The sequence below is a fragment of the Equus caballus genome, chromosome 5 (genome assembly GCF_041296265.1).
Source record: "Equus caballus isolate H_3958 breed thoroughbred chromosome 5, TB-T2T, whole genome shotgun sequence".
NCBI lineage: Eukaryota > Metazoa > Chordata > Mammalia > Perissodactyla > Equidae > Equus > Equus caballus.
This window is the reverse complement of record NC_091688.1, coordinates 25,697,787-25,717,663: the sequence shown is the minus strand read 5'-3', so window position 1 is coordinate 25,717,663 and position 19,877 is coordinate 25,697,787. Positions and strand designations below refer to the sequence as shown.

At 45.8% G+C, this 19,877-nt stretch overlaps 1 protein-coding gene across 3 annotated transcripts; it reads right to left on the bottom strand.

Moving 5' to 3' along the window:
* Positions 1-424: 424 nt before the first annotated feature.
* Positions 425-18,434, bottom strand: IRF6 (interferon regulatory factor 6). 3 transcript variants are annotated; one of them, XM_001490766.5, is made up of 9 exons: positions 18,350-18,434; positions 14,228-14,311; positions 13,496-13,672; positions 9,626-9,830; positions 8,468-8,596; positions 6,090-6,248; positions 4,631-5,023; positions 3,827-3,945; positions 425-3,238 (listed from the first exon to the last, which is right to left on the bottom strand). In XM_001490766.5, exons 3-9 carry the CDS (start codon positions 13,667-13,669, stop codon positions 3,014-3,016), a joined length of 1,404 nt encoding a protein of 467 aa, XP_001490816.1. In that variant the 5' UTR covers positions 13,670-13,672; positions 14,228-14,311; positions 18,350-18,434; the 3' UTR covers positions 425-3,013. The 3 variants fall into 3 exon arrangements, with proteins under 3 accessions (XP_001490816.1, XP_005609883.1, XP_070122861.1); XM_005609826.4 differs by having other exon boundaries at positions 18,188-18,410; XM_070266760.1 differs by lacking the exon at positions 18,350-18,434 and adding an exon at positions 17,663-17,707.
* Between the last annotated feature and the right edge of the window lie 1,443 nt (positions 18,435-19,877).

Here is a 19,877-nt window from a genome sequence, read left to right as displayed (position 1 = left end):
CCCCATCTTCGTGGAGCTCAAGTTCTGGGAATTCAGTGTGCTGACTTCAGATGAGAAATGAGAAGCAGAAATGCAAAGGCTTTTCAATCAGGTCACTGAGACAAACAAGCGTTATTTCACTGAAAGGTTAACACGTCTTTAACTATCAGCCATATGACTACGAAGGGAAAGAATTTGAGAACACTCATATCTAAGGAAATGGCCCAAATTTCCTGATACATGGGCAGGGCAGAGGCTTAGGGAACTGTGGGCAGCTACCCAGGAGGTTTCACTCCTGGCTCTATGTTGGTGATATCTTCAGACTGTGAAAGGAGACAACTGTGGAGTAAAGATGGGGCCAGCCTGGAAGGAGGACCAGCTTGTAGGGACTTCCAGTCTAACGTTGGTTCTTAGCTCAGAGAGGGAAACAGAGACTAGAAACTAATTTTATACTTGCCCATATTTATTTATTTGATTTTCCCAGGGTGGTTAGCAATAAATCCCTAAAATGAAAGACTTATTTAGCTCATTCATTCTAAAAAATATTTGAGAACATACTATGTACCAGACACTGTACTAAAAGCTGGAAGCAAAGTCTAGACAAACAGTCCCTACCTTCAGCAAATTTGTAGTCAAACAGGACACAGATGCTGAGTAATTACAAGAGAATTGATTATTCTGAAAGAAGTATAGGGTGTTATGGGAACATATAACCAGGGACTTAATTATGTGGGGAAGGGACCAGCCCATATCCAACACTTGCCCTCCCAATTTACCTACAGTAGCTTCTTTTTAATTTTGAGCTAATCTAGTTTGGTGGGGTGGACAAAGAAGAAAAAGAAGAGCCAGTGACACCAACTAACTCCCTTCCCAGTGTTAAGCAAGGTGAAGGCAAGGAAGTAGAAGACACCAAGAGAGTGAGTGTTGTAGCCACCAAAGGAGATAGCAGGCTGAGTCTCCAAGAAAGGACACCTGGTGTCTACCCATCAAAACCAGAGAAGGAGCACTGATGGCTATCAGTGGAGAGCCCTGCGTGCACTCTCCCAGAGTTCTGAAAGATTAAAAAAACAAGAAACTGTTATCTAGTTAAGACCGCGTAAAATCGCTCATCCCTTCCTGCAACGTGTTCATAAACTTTTCACTAAAAGTCATATACTAAAAGTTTGATCCTTCTTGGCATTCAGAATGCTATTTTCAACACGCTTTGCCAGCTTCCATTATCTAGGCCCCCATCCAGATGGACAGCCTGGTTGTTAGCATCTTACAGAATAAGGGAGAGGGACCAGCCCAGATCCAACAGTTGCCCTCCCAATTTATCTACAGTGGGTTCTTTTTAACTTTGAGCTATGCAGATACAGACAGAGACAGCCAAACATCAAAACCAAATCCCTCACTTCACCCACTCAACAAAATGACCAAAAAACGTCAAGTTTCTATACCTTGCATGTTTTCTGGTTTATAAAGCCCAACTTCTGCTCAGAGCTGAGCGCCTGACCTTTACTCAGATTTCTCTTGGTCATACTTTAGTAACAGCAGATTCCACCAGGTGCCTTAAAGACCCTAAAACCATGGCTTAAGCCTTCTAAATAAATAAGTCCCACTGCTGCCTGTGACTGAGCTGAGCTATAGTTTTTGAAATACAGCTAGACCAACTTCAGTAGCAAGTAGGAGGTGGTTTGGTTTAAGGGTATCAGACTAGATATGCACTTTCTTAATATGGCCTGGCACAAATAGGCATCAGTTCTCAAGAGGATTGGGGCCTGCAACCAGAGATCAGCATCTTGTTTTCCATTTAGATCTTGGAGTTTAAATTATGTATAATTTCATCTTTAAAAAATAAAGGGGGGGGGGCAAAAGAGTCAGGCACCAAGCAAAAGTTAATAGAGAAGACCAGTTCATAGCAGCTATAGCTGCAATGTTCTACACCACTCTTCACCTTAATTGTTCATACCCTCCACTAGGAAGGGAGACAAGCAGGTTTGTACTAGGTGAGCCTTTTCCAGAAAAGCACTGCCCAGCCCTTCCTTACCTTGGCCTTAACACATTCAATATCCCATTTGTCCCAACTGCAAAAAATCTAAATGACAGGAAGACTGTAAAAGTCTCCAAACCAGGAAGAACTGTCCCTTTTAGAGATGTTTATCTTAGATGCCCAGCTGACTCTCAGGTCTTCCTCAGAGAAGAAAATAAGAAGAGAGCTCTATCCTCTCTGAAGGCTACTACGGAGTCATATACCCTCATCTACCACACACACACAGTGGTTATCTGAGTGGTGGCAAGGTAAACACCTGACAGCCAATTCTTCTACAGAATCCCTAGGCCTTCTATGTCAACAGCTTCCCATTAGAAGCTCAATTTATGAGCTTTTACTCCACAGGCCAGGTGACTTTCAGACTTTGGCACCTATTTCTATTTAGATATCTGGCTTGGTTCCTAAGCAACCAGCCAGCTCTCCTCCCTCTCACTTCCCCCATCAGGGAGCCAACTTACTATACTAGCAAAACAGGTCAAACGGAGATCAATCCTGGACAAATCAGTGCTTGAGGGAACTTTAATGAAAGCCAAGAAAAAAATGTGGTACAAGAACAATGCAGAAGGGTTCTGTTCCAGGCAGTTTTGCCTTATACAAGTAGAATGTAGTCATCAAATCAGAGTTTTAAAGATGGATGCAATTTTGGGCATCATTCCAACCCCTTCACTTCACAGTGATGAATCTGAAGCCCAGCGGTTAAATGACTTGGCTCAAGGTCACACTATTGGAAGCCAAGCTGCAGCTAGAACCCTGGTGTCCAAACTCCCAGGCCAAATCTCCTTCTACTACATTAGACTAGTGTTGGGAGGTTTAAAAAAGGGAAAGTACAAAGGGCGATTTCTCCATAAATTAAATCAACTTTAAAAGCTAGGCATATTTGGAGAGTCAGACTACTAACATTGTTAGAAGGAAGAGAGGTCCTAAAGCTGGTTAAATCTGAGTAATAAAAAATAACCATATGTACAATAATGTAAAAAAAGAGAAGGAAGACGGCATTGACAACTACTGGGCCGGCAGGGCAGGGGGCAGCTGCATGCTGGGGGTGGGCTGCATGGGCTGCCAGCTTTCCTGGGTTTGGAGGATGCGGTACAGTTGCTTCAGCTGGGCAACAATGTTATCTTTGATGTCTGGAGTTGAGATCTGCAGGCGGACACTGCCACTGTCAAAGGATCGTGTGAAATCGCCAGAAAACATCTCGTAGATCATCCGAGCCACCACTGGAATGACCTGTTCAGGACACAGAGCACACAGGTATGCACTGAAGAAAAGGTATTTTCAAACAGCGGGAAGGACACAAGATTAAAGGAAGGACCATTGAGGCCCTGGGGAAGCCCCCTACTCTAATGTCTAGATATAGGATATGCCTTCATCTTTCTGGACAATTCTACCAAGGTTCACTCTACAAGACTTTTACCCAAATTTCATCTATTGCCTGTCGTTGCACAAATCCAGGGGCCAAACCCAGTGGTCTTGCTGCCATTTCCTAGCATAAGGTTAGGTTCTTAAAAGAAACTCAAAGGGTTTTTCTAAAAGAGCTAGAAAGGATCATATCCTGTTAGGTTTCAGGAAGATTCTAATGTCAGTAAGAAAATGAAAGATAAGGTCCCCATTACATCAGTCACCCACTTGAAGAGCTTATATTCTCCATCATGGTCTTACTGTAAAGAGTGTACAAAGCTTGAGTCTGTTACTCCATCTAATGGGATTAAAATCCACACAGGCTGATGGGTCCTCACTCATGGCTCAACCCCAGAACTAGTGGCTAAAGCACTGGTAAAAAGGCAAAGAGTCGCTGACACATCCTTATCTCCTCACCTGAACCAAGATGAGTTTCCTTTCCAGGGGTTTCCCATCTGGCCATTCTTCTCCAAAGCATAAGTAGATCTCAAATGGTGGCTGCTTCTCTATCTGTCCTTTCTGGTGGGCAATGAGATCTGCAGAAGGTGGAAGAGTAAGTTTGGTGTACTGAGTTATTCCATATCCACTCAGTAAATATCATCGTCTATGCTGTCCAATATGGTAGCCACTAACCACAACACGTGGCCATTAAATTTAAATTAATTAAAATTAAATAGTTCCTTAGTCACATTTATATGCTCAATAGCCACCTGTGGCTAGTGGCTACCATACTAGACAATGCAAATATAGAAAATTTTCATCTTTTCAGAGGATTCTATTGGACATCATTGAACAAGACTTGGGGTTCAAACCACATTGTAAAATTCACATCTCAGTGCTCTCCCTAAATCTGTCTGCTTGAATTCACCACTCAGATATTTCCCAGATGGGAAAAGTATATATGTTGCTGATTATGATGAACAAGGTCACTTTCCAAAGTTAAGGATAAGCTGGTAGCATGTGAAGGGTAATGACAAGACTGTCTCCCTCTTCTGCCACTAAAGGAGTCAAAGCCAACTTAAAAATGGCTTCCAAGTACATGGCTTTGGAGCAGAACAACCCTTTTTGTTACCCAGGTCACTTTCATTTTTCAGAACCAAGGTTCTCTTCCATCTTGACTTCAAGAAGTTTTTTGGTTAAGATCTTTCCAGAGACAGAAAAGGAGGAAGACGTACTTCGAAGGAGCAGTTCCCACCATCAACCTTCTGAAAAAAGACTCACCACTAAGGAATGTTTCCAGACAGAATAGTTTGACCTTCTTTTGTCTCTCAATCAGGTTGGGGGCAACAAGCGATGGGGCACATGGCCCAGACCAATACACCTTGCACTGGCACAGCCTGATGGCATAAATGGCGTGACCGCTGACCTCCAGGATCAGTCCTCTGTCCATGACATCTAGCAGCTTGCTGGTGAACAGCTTCTGCTTCTCATTGGTGATATGCTCTGGACCTGGGAACTTGACCTGCTCCAGGCTGACGGGACCAAAGAGCTCCTCCTGGTCAGGCATGGGACCTAGGTCCCCATAGAAGAGCCGGCAGCCCTGAGGGTTGCTCACAGTCATGGTCTGCCCATACTCCTTCCCACGATACTGAAACTTGATGTCCAGGTCAGTCACTGCAAGTGAGAGAAGATAGTGAGAGTCCTTCTCTGTTCCTCTGCCTGTCCATCCCTAAGACTCACGCAATTCCATCAAGATCAAGCCACCTTTCAACCAGCATTCAGGAAGGCTACTGCCATAGTTATCCTTCCTGTAATAAAGGGAGACATCAACATAGCCCTGGAATATTCACTCAAAAGGCTGCCATGAAGCAAACAGTTCAAGGTCTATCTATACTATCTCTACTCAATCACCACACCCTAAGGCTAGAATTTCTCCAAGCAAACTTCTGGGTCCCGCTCTCCTCATTTCGTACTGGCTGAGTCTTCACATCAATATTCATTGAAAGAAGCTAAAAACTAAGGTATATCGTTTATGTCTCATTTTTGGAGCACTGTTTAAAGAAACCAGAGGAACAAGAAGAAATATCAAATCATCTTTCTGAAAATTACACACATGAGCACATACTGTGGACCTGTTCTAATAATATATCATTAAAGAACATAGTTCATAGCAAAGTAAATTTTCACTCAGCAAGTCTCCATTGAATCCTATAGGTCTTATCAAAGCTTTTAGCCTCTTGGACAAAATTCTAGCACTCATACCCCCCACCATGTGTAGTATGGGAAGATGGGGAAGAAAGGGAGATGGGGCAATGACATTGATTCTTCATTGACATCAATTTGTCCCCAATTCAGAAAGAGATTTTCTCTTGGTCCTCAAGCCCCTCGAAATCCAAGAGCCTCCATGACCAAATCCATAGCCATTAACCTCCCTTTCTGACAACTGACCTTGTCCCCAAATCCCCTACTCAAACTGATAAACCCAGGCCTTCCACCCACCCAAGAGATGAGTAACCTAGAGCTGCAACCAATCAGAGTATCCCCATGGGCAAGTAGGTATAGGCTAATGTTTCTTTATTTTTCCCTGGTGACTCATCAGCCAGCCAGGAACCAGACACGGAAGCCGCCTGTAGGACAGGTCATTTCTATATGTGACAAAGAAATGGAAGCAGAAGGTGGAGCAGGAAAGTGACTATAATAGGAGCTGAAGACCCAGCTGGAAAGTTCAAGTCTCACTTACTTGGGAGAGAGCTGATCCACAGCTCTGGAGAGCTATAGAAGGGCTGTATAGGTGTCTGGGGTACTTCCATCTCCAGGGGTTCAGTTTTGGGCCACACTGCTTCAGGGCTGCAGTTGCCCACACTGCAGTTGCCCACACTGGCTGGTGCCATGGGAGAACCTAGAACAGAAGGATGTGGGTGAGCAGGCGGGGGCACCACATATGCACAGCTCTTGGTCTGAGGCTCTAAAACCTAACAGAGTCAATAGATGTTAGTCAAACACTGGACCATGACTCAGCATGGCAACCCATCCAAGATTCCCACAACTAGCACAATAAGAAATAAGGTTCCCCTGCTTCTGCTTCCTAATCATATTAGTTCTCCCATAAACTCCCAGTTCTGAAAAACCTGCATTTGCAGAAGATTAACAGATAGACGAGTGAGTTTTCTCTGGGGTTAAATTAGAATGAGCACGAATAAAAGGTTCCCAGTTGCAAAATTTGAGCCAAGCAATTAAGTGGAAGCTAGTTGTCTTCCATAAAATGAACTCAAGTGAATTACTTAATTAGCTTCAAGTAAGTGTTAATGTATAGAAATTTCATTAAAAACAAATACTTTTACATGCATAAAACATCTAGAAGGATACTCAAGAACCTGGAACGATCTGTTTCCTCCAGGGAAGCAACTGGGAGGTTCAGAGACAGGATGGAAGGAAAACTTTTCAACTGATTACTGTTTTGTACCATTATGAATTTTAAACCACATTCGAGTATTGTTTCTTCAAAAGTATCCAATTAAAGCTTTGAAAAAAGAGAGTGAATGGGGCCACCCAGTGGCACAATGGTTGGGTTCACATGCTTGGATCTCAGACACAGACCTACACACTGATTGGCAAGTCATGCTGTGGCAGTGTCCCACATACAGAGTGGAGGGAGATTGGCACAGATGTTAGCTCAGGGCCAATCTTCCTCACCAAAAGTAAATAAATAAATAAATAAAAATAAAAGAGTGAAAAACCCATCCTATTTCCTTGCTATTGTCAAAGTTGACTTGCTCCAAAGTCTACAGATCTCTCCTCCTGGCCTCACATCTTAAGCATCTATTTTTCAACAATTCTTCCTCTGCCGCAACAGCTCTGAAATCACAGAGGTTGTTTCTTTGACCCCTGTGTATAAGTCTGGTTAAGTCTATGTACCCTATTTCACATTTTTGTTTTTAATATATGTCCCACATCTTTCCAAAAAGGATCCATGGTGGCCCATAACATAAGGCCACACAACACTAGGTTTAATAATATGAACAGAAACAGGAAATCAGGATCTGCAAATAGGCTGCATCCTTTCAAGAGGTGAGAATAACAGAATGATTCAGCCAAGGATTTGGGAAAGGATCCCACATTTCCAGATGTCTAATTCTTAAAATTTCACTCAGTGGGAATGTAACATGTGGCAATATTGACCTGAAAGAACTCGGTATTTTTCTTTACTCATCACTTAGTTGCAAAGACGTAAATGGCAGGGTAAGTGAAGGAGGGCAACTGGACAGATGATAAGTGTCATTTCCTGATTCTCGAAGGTGAGCACACCAACTAGAGTAGAGTACTCCAAAATCCTAAAGAATCATCTTGATATACTAAAATTTTCTATGTGGCACAAGTATCTCATTTGGCCAATAGCAACCAGCTAGAACTAGAAGGGTAAGTGAAAAGTTGCTCAACTGAATGCATGTCATTTGACTAGGAGCATTTCAGTGGCAGGTCAAGTGAAGATGCTGCAGAAGAGCATTCACCTTGGGTTTGGGCATCCTCAGAATGTGCAATGGGAGATTCAGGACATGCTCTGGCCCACAGTGACCTTCTAACCTCTAAACTCATTTTTCCTGGGAAACTGAGTTCAAAAAGTTATTAAAGAATAGTCTCTTGCAGATAAATTCTATCGGAGTATTTAGAGCTATAGAAACCACAAGTTTCCCATGATACAGCCTTAGCAGAGTAGTCTCTGTTAAGAAAATGACACAATAAATTTATACCAAGGGAAATAGCAGAAGAGTTTGCCTACAATTCATGAAAATGATGTCTGCATGTGGCCTGAAGGAAATCAGCAAAATTTATAACAGCCAATGTATCTGTATGTGGGACTGAGAATGAATTTAAATTTTAATTTCTCTAAATTATCACATAAGATTTAGAAGATGCTCTCTATGCCTAAAAGCCACCCCACTGGGATAACTGGGCCAGCGGAATTCCCTTGCCTATGACCCCTACTTGCTAATAGACCAGCAGCCTGGCCACATGGCCTGGTCACTATTCCCAGTGCAGTCGTGGCTGAGGGGTCAGCAGTTGCAAGATCAAAGCCCCTTACATACTCCTCATCCTTCTATACCCACTGCTCCCACTCACCATTGATGTTCAAGAAGGGGAAGGTGTCCTGGATGGGAACATGGTGCTGTGACTGATCAAGCTCATCTTCCTCATCTTCTTCATCCACATCATTATCCTTCTCATCCCAAGGAGCAGACCCAGTGGATCCTACCCGAGAAACCAACACACAAGCCTGCACATGAGCTGCTCAGGTTGCTCTGTCATCCCTCTAGGTGTCCCAGTATACAAACTGGGGACTGCTAGCACAGAGGCCTCTCAGATGCAGTTTGCACCCTCAACACCCTAGCCAATCAGAGTGGGAACACAGGGTGTATTAACTTCTGGTTCTAATTCCTCTTACAGAGCCCTAATGTAAGCTGTCTTCACCTCCCCTATCCAGGAGCTGCAGACCTGACTTTCTTCTCCTAGAAATCTCTTAATTTCCACTCTAAAGCTCTTCCTACACATTAGCGTCCCTTTCAAGGACTCAAGGACACCAACTTTTCTCCTTGTAAGCTTAATGTGAGGAGATGCTTCCCTCATGGCAAGGCCTCACTGGATTCACTGGAGGACAAGTCTAAATTATCTGGCTCTTAGTTGGTACTTGTTAAGCCCTGGGTAACTAGGAGGATCAGGTGGTATTCTCTTAGCACAGGTATCCTTCAAACTAAATGATCAACCACCCAACGTTTTATAAAGAGAACTTAATAGCTTTTACATATCATGTCAATTGATCTTACAATAGCCTTTGAAATAGACAGGAAAGATGAGAGCCCAGATTTTACAGTTGAAGACACTGAGGCTCAAGAGGTCAAATAACTTGATTCAATGTTCCACAAGTAGTGAAGTGATAAGAGCCAGGTTTAGAACTCAAACACTCTAAGTTTTAATTCCTCCTTCTTCTAAACCACCCCGCCTCTCCTCTCAGTGTTGAGTCTTGAGGGAAGCAATTTTTACAGTAGAACTCTACACTTTCTAATGCTTTAAGCGATCAAGCTAGTAACTATTCCCCTAAGTAAGCAAGATGATTTTGCCAAGTCTACAGCTTCTGTTCTCTGGGTCCTTCTTAGCGAAAGGCTTACTTGCTTCACCAGTCTTTGTAAGCCAAACGATTTTCAAGTCGACTATCTTATCTTTAAGAGTCCAGCCTACAACCTGACAGACCATCCACCTTCTCCCGAGCAGCTGGGGCCTCACCTGGGTTAATGATCGACCCCTGAGGCTGGGGGATATCACACACTTGATATATCTTCACTGGGTTCATGGGCACCTCCTTGGTGCCATCGTACATCAGGTTGAATTCCCTGCTCTTGTTGAGAGCACAACGGAGCTGGGCCTTCCATTTAGCTGGGTCAGGGTCATCCACCCCTTCCTGGTACTTCCCTGTCTCCACAGCCCAGGCCTGAGGAATAGGAAATTACAGTGAGTGTCTGCTGTTGCCCAGAAACTGCAAAGTGTGCTCACCCTCTCTCATATGGATGGACATATACACACACCCTTGTCTGACGGCCCCACCATCCCAATTCCAATTTACAGAGACTGTAGCAGGAAACACTGCCTGTAGGACCAGGCAAGGCAGAGCCTGAGGGAAATTAAGCCATATGCAAACACAATCTTTTGAAAAGAGGAGCTTTATCTCAGGAGGTACCAGCACCACCTGTCAAGACTACAAAGGCTATAATGAAGAGGTGAAAATAAAGAAAATTCTGGAAAAAATACACACCAAAATGCTAATGGTAATTCTGGATAGCATGATTTCGGGTAAAATTTTTTTTTTTTTTTTTTGGCTTACTTGTTTTTGACATGAGTTACTTATATAATAATAAGAGAAAGGGAAATGACATATGATATAAAGATTTTGGCCTTGCTATTCCCTACCCCCTTCAGTCTTTAATCTGATGCATAAAAAAAGAGTAACAGCCTGTAGGACGATAGGAAGTACACTCTGAGGGTTCAGCTTGCCCCACTGGCTGAGGGCCTCATATAAACCTCCTTATAAACCCAGACCCCCTTCCTTTCCCTATTTCGTCAAACTCCCACTTGATTAGAAACATTCTGCTGGAAACATCAGTGGCTGATGGATGGGCTAAAACCACTTTGGATGCTCCTCTCTGGTTTTCACTTATGGAAACTCACGGTGCTTTCCCAGACAAGGGGAACAACGTAGCTTCCCCAATGAGGAAAAGGACAACCCAGGCTGCTCCAATGGTAGACAAGGTCCTCAGCAATAGAGGACGGAGTAGAAACCCAGCCCGACTTCCAGGTCTAACAGGCACTTCTGTCTCTGCTCACCAGATATCCATTCTCCCTCAGTGCTAACAAATTCTCAGACCTCTAAGCTTTCTTCAGGAGTGTGATGTATGTTCTGATGCAAAAAGGGGGCATATCATTAATGGAGTACTCAAGATCAGGAAGCAGACACCAACTTGTTCAAGCCAAGAGGGCATATCACATGCCTCTGCTCCTGCCTCTGCTCCTCCCCATAGACTTCTTCCTCAAGCTGAAATGGAATTTTTCTGCCCCTTCTTTGAGATTTCTGATCTCCCTCAGTCACTCCCTGCAAAGCCTCACAATCATGAGGAAGTTTCTTCCATAGCTAATCTAAATCCTTCTCATCCAATTCAGACTCACTTCTTACCATCTTCTCAGACTTGGCTCCTCTATTTGTTTGCAGTGTGGAATGAAGAGGTTAGACAAAGCTGTGCTGCCCTAGGTGGCTTAGCAGGCTTCATTCCATCTAACCCCCTATAGGGGATGTCAAATTCACTGGTCCCTAGCATCTGAGAGGCACATCTCCAGTTACTTAGTGGTACCTGGCTGCTTCCTCGCCACATTTTCCCTTCTTTTGTTTGATCCTCTGCACCCACTCCACTCTGGCCCCACCCAGCCGGCTTCGGCTATGCTGACTTTGGCAGAGGTCTGCAAATTTCTGTGGCTCCCTAAATCCCTGCCCTTCAAAGGAAAGCAACCAGACTAACCCAGAACCACAGCCCCACCTTTCTGCTTATCACACAGCCCTTACCCAGGGCCAAGTCAGGCGGCACAGAGGACAGTACCCACGACATGGCAATCATTGTAATTTATAAACATTACTTGTTCAAAGCCATTCTGAGTCTTGTTTCTGAAAGATTCTGGTCATTGTGCAGGTCCTTATTTGTCTTCCTAAATGGAAATAACTTCTGCATTTTTGTGGTACAAGTCCCTTTTCATTCATTATTTCACTCAATTCTCACAACAGTCCTATGAGGCAGGCAAGACTGCTTTCATCCTCATTTTACTAGGGGAAGCTAAAGCCCAAAGAGATTATGTGACTTGCCCAAAACCACATACGCAATTGATGGTAGTAGGATTTGAAGCCAGGTCTTCCAATTCCCGGCCAGAAGGGGCAGCATGATAATAAGGGAGCAGATAGGCCTGGGTTTGAATCCTGGTCCCACCACTTATAGGCTATGTGATTTTTGGCAAGTTACTTAGCTCCTCTAAGACTGTTTCTGCATCTACATCATAAGGTAACACCTCCCTTACAGAGCTGTTGAGAATTAAATGAGATAATGGACTTAGGCTATGGAGCAGGCACCCATTTAAGGCTAGTGCTGTTTCCCCCACCCCGCATATCCTGCCAAAGGCCTGTCAGAGCTTGGGATCTGTGAGAGCACCGTCACTCTTCTCCTGACTTCCAAGGCCCTCCCTTAGCATTCTGCAAATGGATATACAGATATAAATACGACAAAGCAGCTTCCCACAGCCAGCTTTTCCTCAAGCCCTAAGCAAACAGATCGCTCTTGTGAGTGGGGCTTTCAGGAACCAGCCTCTTCCCCATGGCCAGCCACCACCAACACTTCAACATCAAGTCCTGTTTCAGACCAAGGCCACACAAGAAGCCAGCTGGCCCAAGACAGGCTCATCCCCCACTGAATGCCAACTCCCATAATTGGTGGTTTTCAGATGTTTCTCTTATCACTTTTATATCATTACTTATTTTTTAAATTAAAAGCACATTTACTTTCTTTCTATGTACTCTGAGGCCAATTTTCTCTCCACCTCTTGTCTCTACACCTGACTTAACTGAGTTGAGTGGGAAACATCTCGAGGGTGGCTCTCCTTTGAGGAGTGAGCCCACCTTTCCTGATCCAAACTCAGCAAGAACGTGGGGCATCAATCTTGAGATGCCCAGGGTAGGGACTGGATTTCACTTCTGACTTCCAGCTTATAGTCAGGGAAGAAAAGGATAAGCTCACTTCTGTGTCTTGGGGGCGCAGGAACTAAAGCTCTTCATGAGATGGAAGACTGAGCAGCACAGAGAAGTTGGTCTGGCGCAGAGGCCCAGGCTCCAGAGTTACAAACCACACAACACCCCTTCCCGCAACCAGCTTCCCACCTACTTCTGTCTTAAGTCAAGTTTTGGTTTCACTTACATTTTGCACAATGCCATGTGATTAAATCTTGTTTTCAGTTAAGTAAAATAACTGAAAGCTATTTTTTATTTAAGAAAACGTATTTATAGAATAAAAACTGGTAATTAAATCTCCTTTAATTTCTAAGCAGTGGTTATGAATAGGGAAAACAATTTTAATATAAAAAAGAAACACTTGTGGAGTGCCCTTTATACCCAACCAACAGGCTATTTTAGGAGCCTGCTAACACTCCATGGTTTCGTCCTGGTCTAGATAGCCATTCCCAGGCCCAAGCACCTCTCTTCACAGCAAGAGCCTGGAGTGAATGAAGAGAAAGAGTTGACACTGACCCTTGGGAGCTTTTGGAACCACATCAAGACAATCACTTACAAGAGTTCAGCAAACCACACCTGGGATCCTTTGGGATGTGAGTTGAGTACCTTCAACCAATGGGGAAGAATAAATGGCCTCAACCATTATAGAAACATGCCAGCACAAGAGAGATTACTATGCCTGCTAAGTTTGGGCACCCCCTCATAAACATTCTCTCAGTTGCATCAGCATTTTGGATCGAGTATACTTCTCATGCCAAAACAGAAAACAGAACAAAAAACCAAAAAGGCCTGAGAGAATTGGAAAACATTTCAAGTCAGATGGCGAAAAATTCCTTTACCTTGAAAATGGTATTTTCCTCCTCTTGTTGGGGGCTGTGCCGGGTGGCATGCTTCCAGGGAATCTGGAAGCGTTTGGAGTCCCTGTGTAGCCAGATGAGCCCAGGGTACAGGCCACTATCCACCTGGGCCACCAGCCAGGGCTTCAGCCGAACTCTGCGGGGGTGGAGGGCCATGATCTGGGTTGGGGGGAGGGAGGAGAAGTGAGGAGAACAGGAGAATTAGGCCAGCCACTGGGAACTTTTCCCAGCCCCTGTTCCCGTATGATAGAGCTACAGTTTCATTAGATTACAGCAAAGAAACTAAATATGGGAATAAACTGTGCCAGGTGGGGAAAAAAAAGAAGAGGTTAAAAGGTTCTTTTGATTCCTAGTCCAAAGCCATTTATACTTCATGCTCTAGCCAAATCAGACTTATCATGTAAGTAGATCACATTTCTTCTATTTAAATCCTGAAGCAGAAAAGTAAAAAGATGATGTCATCCCTGCTGGAACACAGTCCTTCCTGAAGTACCAAGGGCTTTGGAAGAGAAGGGAAATTGCTCTTTTCAATCTCATCTCAGCAGAGAGAAGAAAAAAAAGTTACGGAAACAGCAAGGATACAGGCAAGAACTTGAAGCACGCTTTCTTTATATAGACAACTAAAGGCAAATGGGAATATGTTAGCAAGAAATGACACCACCCTGGTGAGAGAAGTAGGCCAAGGGTGAGTTTGGTTCCAAAGTGTTCACTTACATAGATGAGCAGGCAGTGTATCCACAGGGATCTGAACAGCTGGGCCTTCAGTCAGCTTTCCTTTCTCTGGGCCACCCAAAGATTCTGTACCAAGAAAAGTGGGTCTGAGCTGGTTATCCACAGGACAATCCAGGGTCTCGGAGAAGGCTGGTAACACTGGAGACAAAGGCTCTGAGAACCCTTGGCTGCAACTGAGTCTAGTAAAGCTCAGAAGCCCTAGAATAATTAAATACCACAGTTCCTAGCCCTAGAGTCCTAAAAAGAGCCATAAGACATGTCCTCTACTGCCAGGACAGCCTCCTCACCTAGGTCTGTTTATCTCCCCACAGAGGCTGGAGTGAACTGATTGGTTGCAGGAGCCAGCCTGGGTAAAGTCTGCAATTGATCCTCATAAAAATACACGGGCATAGCAGATAACATTAGGCAGCAGCCAGCACTCACAGCAGGAGACAAAGGCCTGCTCAGATTGGGTGCCTGAAGGAAAAATCAGTCACTGGAGAATTGTCTGCCTGAGATGTTGTGTTTAGATTTTTTGGTGTTCTTATCTCTTGTTTTTACTTAAGGTGAGAAGGGACACCAGCAAAATAGCATTCTTTCAACAAATATTTGTTCATCGCTACTGTGTGTCAAGCACTATGTTAGTTACTAAACGGGAAAGCTCAATGTTTTCATCAGACTCCCTGAAGAAATCCACATTGGAACTGCTCAAGCCCCACAATGGCCTTAGGAGGAAAGAATGATAAAGTCACTTTCACACCCAGAAAGATCCCCACCTGGATGGTGGTTCAGAAACCAAACCAGTTGAGTCAGCCAAAGGCTCCCACTCGGAGGAGCTTCACTGAGTGGGTGGCCCCCAACACCTCTTCTTTCCCCAGCCGGATTCCCAAAAGATGGGAAAAACCCAAACCCACTTCAGCCTCTGGCACTTTAAGAGCAAGGCAGGACCTGCTCTCACCTGAGCCTTCTGACCCAATTACCAAGTCCTGCAACTGAAACCTTCCCCCTGGGAGCACAGCTCACAGTGGGCAGGTGAGGTTGGCATGCAGCATTCAAGCGCACCCCCCACCCCCACGCTCTTGGCCTTGGTTTAGGTTGTTTTGTAGGGCAGCACGTCAAAACACCAAACCACAGAGAACGTTTACCTTATATGGAGGAGGGAATGCATATTGTCCCAAGGGCGAGTTCTACCTTCTCCTCCTCAGTCCTAGCCTACTGGAAGGGGGATGGGCCCAGGAGAGGACGAAAAGAATAGGGAAATAAGCAGCAAACCCATCAACCTAGCGAGGGGCTTTCGTGAATTTCTATTGCAATACTGCTAAGTCCTGTGTCTGGGCCTGTCAGACACGTGAAATTCACCTCTTGACGGATCGTGGACTTTGAAGAAAACGGCTTATTCTAGTTGATCCATAGCCCAACAAAAAAAAATTAAAGCAACCAGGTCAATATAAGGAACTGCACCTAGTGATGGGGAAGGAGAAGCAGCCACCCATAGAGATGGATGATTAGGATCTAGAGACCTGGGCTCTTGGCGTTCTCCCAAGATGGCACTACCCAAGAGCAACCCCGCCCCAGCCTGACCTCCTCCACTCCCCACCTCCATCACTGCTAACCCTCTCCACCTTCTGAAAGTAAGCCAAGATCCCCCCCTCGCCCCCGCCACTCAGTAACGAAGACTCCAAAAACAGGCAGAGAGGGAAAAATGGGAAGCAACCGAAATAACAGAGGAAAATGGCTAATTACACATTCACAGGCCGCAGTATTAGGCGGCCATTAACAACGGGGCGTCTGAAGAATTTTTATTGGACTTTGGGAAACATTTACAATATAAAGGGGGGAAATGCAGCGTACAGTATTGACTGTATAGCAGCACCTCCATCTCGTAACATAACCTGCACTTGAGTACATAGGCACATACACAGAATTTAAAAAGGGAAAGAAATAATATACCAATGCAACAAGATATTCGTAATGGTTACCTAGTGATAGGATTATGGGTGAATTTTATACTTGCCTATATACTTTTATATATGATTCACATTTTCATACAATGATATGTTTCAATTTATAATGTAAAAAAAAAAAAAAACCCTACGAGTATTTTTTTAGCCACAGGGAGCTATGACATTTCTTGGTGATAAAAGATGACGGCCTTCAGCTGATGAGACCATGATAACAACAACCCTCTGTATCTACATAGGCTTTATAGTTTTTACATGCAGTTTTGCTAAACGTATCTGATTTCATCCTCATAATCTGGCAATGTTATTATCATCATCCCTATTTTACAGCTGGGTTAACTGAGGCACAGAAAAGTTAAGTGCTTTATCTGAGGCCTAGACCAACACTCCAGAGTCAGAGTGCCGAACTGCTTCCTGCCACTGCACTCTGCCTTCCAAGTCCCTCCTTTCTTCTAGACACTAAGAGAGTAAACCAAAACATCCGCAAAGATCCCCGCAGCATGGAGGACAAATGAAGTGGTTAGGGAAGAGACTGCACGACAGCCACCCTCAAGCACACCTAAATCAGAGTTCTCTTTCAAAACCTTCTTACCACCCAAATCCCAATGCCCACAGAACAACCTTAGCCTGGTCGAACTCAGCTCTGGCTATCAGCGAAATCAAGGCCTGTGTCTCCAACAGGTATTTAAGCAGCCAAAGAACAAAGATGCCATCCCATCCACTCCCCTTACACTGGGCATTGAGCAAGGACACTTTCAACCTCCCCAAGGCACTAACTGTCCTCTCTCACACCCCTATTCCAGCGAGCAGGTCCTCTACAACACTCCCACTGCCACCTCTGCAGCCCCTGCCTAGACTAGTTTCCAGGGGCACTGCTACCCTAAAGCCGAGACTCAGTTGTCAATGGTTTTGCTCAGAGTAAAGCACGTCCTCCATTTCTGGCAGACAGGCCTTTGTGGTGGTCCTGCTTTTTCCCTTCCTCCTTGGAGGGAACTGAAATGCCATCCTCCAAGTTTCCAGTCTGTCCTCCATGTAGGTTAACCCTGCTTAGGGGTAAATTCTGGGCCTCTAGCCATAATTCTCACCCCCTTCCTCCCCGCTGGATCGAAGTTGGGGGCTGGTGAGAGGGAGCTGCAGGGTATTGAGTGCTGCTGTCATGCATTATACATACATCTAACCCTAAACTGCTCTCCTGGGTCAGCACTAGCCTTCACCAACCCCTAACTCAAGCGCCTTTTCCCTCTCCCTTCCCTGGCTTCCACTTTTGACATCCACAAGGAGCAGGGTCGGGGCAGGGATGGCTCCTTCACCACAAGGCAGGCTCCCTGTAAAGAGGGCACCCAGGACCTCCCAGTCAAGTCCTGAGACACTTTCCTCTTTTCTCCACACCCGCCCTCCAGCCCCTTCAGGCGAAAAGAGCCTCACCCCCAGAGCAACCACGCCCGGCGCCACCCTCCCCAGCACCTAGCTTGACTACCTGGAAATCCATGGGTGTCTCCCAGGCCCAGGGCGAGGGGCCTGACTGTGCTAAACACATTCAAGGAGAGAAAACAAACAAATTGGCTAAAGTTCCTGGCCGCCCCCACCCTCAGTGTCCCAAAACACCCACCGGGACCAAGGCCCGGCGGGCCTGGGAAGTCCCCTTTTTGGGACACAGGGGCCCGCGGCCCAGCGAGCTGGTAAGACCGAAGGAGTGGGGGCGCCTTAGCTCTATCCCACGGTGGGTGGGTAGGGGCCGAGAGCAGCACATTCCCTTTGGGCAGGGAAGGAAAGGGAGTCGACAGAAGTGCGGGGTCGGGAGGGGCCCCACGCTCCAGGACCAGGACCGCCCAAAAGCTACCTGCAGCAGGGCGACAGGCACCCAGCCCCAGAGTGTATCCCCAAGCAAACAGATGTCCCCAAGCAAGCTTTCCTAACCCCACAAACTCTGGAGCGGACCCTTCTCCACCAGCGGGCGTGTCCCGCCTCCCTCAAGTGAGGTTCCAGAAGTTGGCGCCCCCACCTTTCCTCAATCCGGCTACCAGAAGCGGACGTCCCTCCGAACCAAGTCCCCAGTTAAGATCACCCGTCGCCACCGCGCTCCTCGACCGGCTGGGCAAGCAACACCTGGCTCTGCGCAGGTCGGGACTGCGGGCTCCGCTCCCAGCCCCGCGTCGGCCCTTACCTGCCGGGCCCAGGTGTGCCGAGCTCACGTCAGCGCCTCGCCCCAGGACGCCGCAGCCCCCTCCGCCGCCCGGCCACGCCTCCCAGGTGTGGACACGCCCTCCCGTGCTCCGGATTGGCAAGTTGCGAGAAATCTGATACTCTGTGTTCCCGAGCGGCCCAGCACCGCCCATCCTGTTCCCCACCGCCCTCGCTCGCTTCCAACCCGGGCTCAGAAAATTCCCAGACTCTGGCCTAGACCCTATTAAGCCTGGGGCTAGTGGTCTTGGGACCTGGAAGCGACTGGGCGGATCTAAATTGGGAGGGTGGCTTCCTTCCTTCACGCCACATAATTACCCTGCGGTATGGAGACAGTTAACCACAAATAAGGGCTTAGAGATTCTGGATTGGCCCTACTACCCGGGGGTGTGCGTGAGTGGAGTGGGATATGGGGAAGAGACTCAGGACACTTGGTCCCCAGTGGGGGAAGCCCTGTGGCTTCCAGGGCAGGAATTCTGCCTTTACTCTGCCTCTTACCTGTGTGACCCTGGGTGAATTACTTAGCTTCTTGATTTCGGTTTCCTCATCTACACAATGAGAATAATAGTTCCCTCGTTTTCATCGGGAGGCCAACTATCGGGATTCAAACCCCAACTCCATCAGTTACTATAGACTTGGGGAAGTTTCTTAAGCTCTCTGGTCCTCGGTTTATCTGTTGAATGAGGTTAATAATAGTATCCACCTCAAAGGGGTGTTGTGAGGATTCAGTAAATTACCTCATATAAAGTGCTTGGAACAGTATTTGGCCTATCAAGTGTTGTATAAATTCGTGCAATTTTTACTGGTGTCGGGGTAAAAAGTCCCAATATAGACAGTGTCTCACAGAATAAGATATCTCCTCTTATTACCTGAAATTCAAGGCCTGTAGGTCCCTTAAAAGGTGCTTGATGAGAGTTCCCTCACCTTTCCCTCTGCATGAACCCCAGTCCATGTAGAGTACATGCTTACGGCCAGCTGTGTGCCTGTATATGAGACCCTGAAGCACTGAGCTGTCACAAGTAAGAAAGGGCATAAGCAGGGTCCTTGGGTTTTGGAGTTTAAAACAATGAGTGAGAGACCATGGAAGAGAGGTGGTGTGGGTTGAATTGTATCCCCCCTAAATTCAGATGTTGAAGTCTTACCACATCCGGTATCTCAGAATGTGACCTTACTTGGAGGAATAATCTTTATAAAGTTGATCAAGTTAAAGTGAAGTCATTAGGATGGGCCCTAATCACATATGGCTGGTGTCCTTATAAAAAAGGGGAAAGTTGGACGCAGAGACAGACAGGCATAGAGGGAAGATGATGCCAAGAGATACAGGGAAAAGGTGGCCATCTACAAGCCAAGCAGAAAGACCTGGAACAGATCCTGCCCCAAAAGTCCTCAGAAGGAATCAATCTTACAGACACCTTGATTTTGGACTTCTGGCCTCCAGAACTGTGAGACAATAAATTTCTGTTGCTTAAGCCACCCAGGCTGTGGTACCTTGTTCTGGTGGCCCTAGCAAA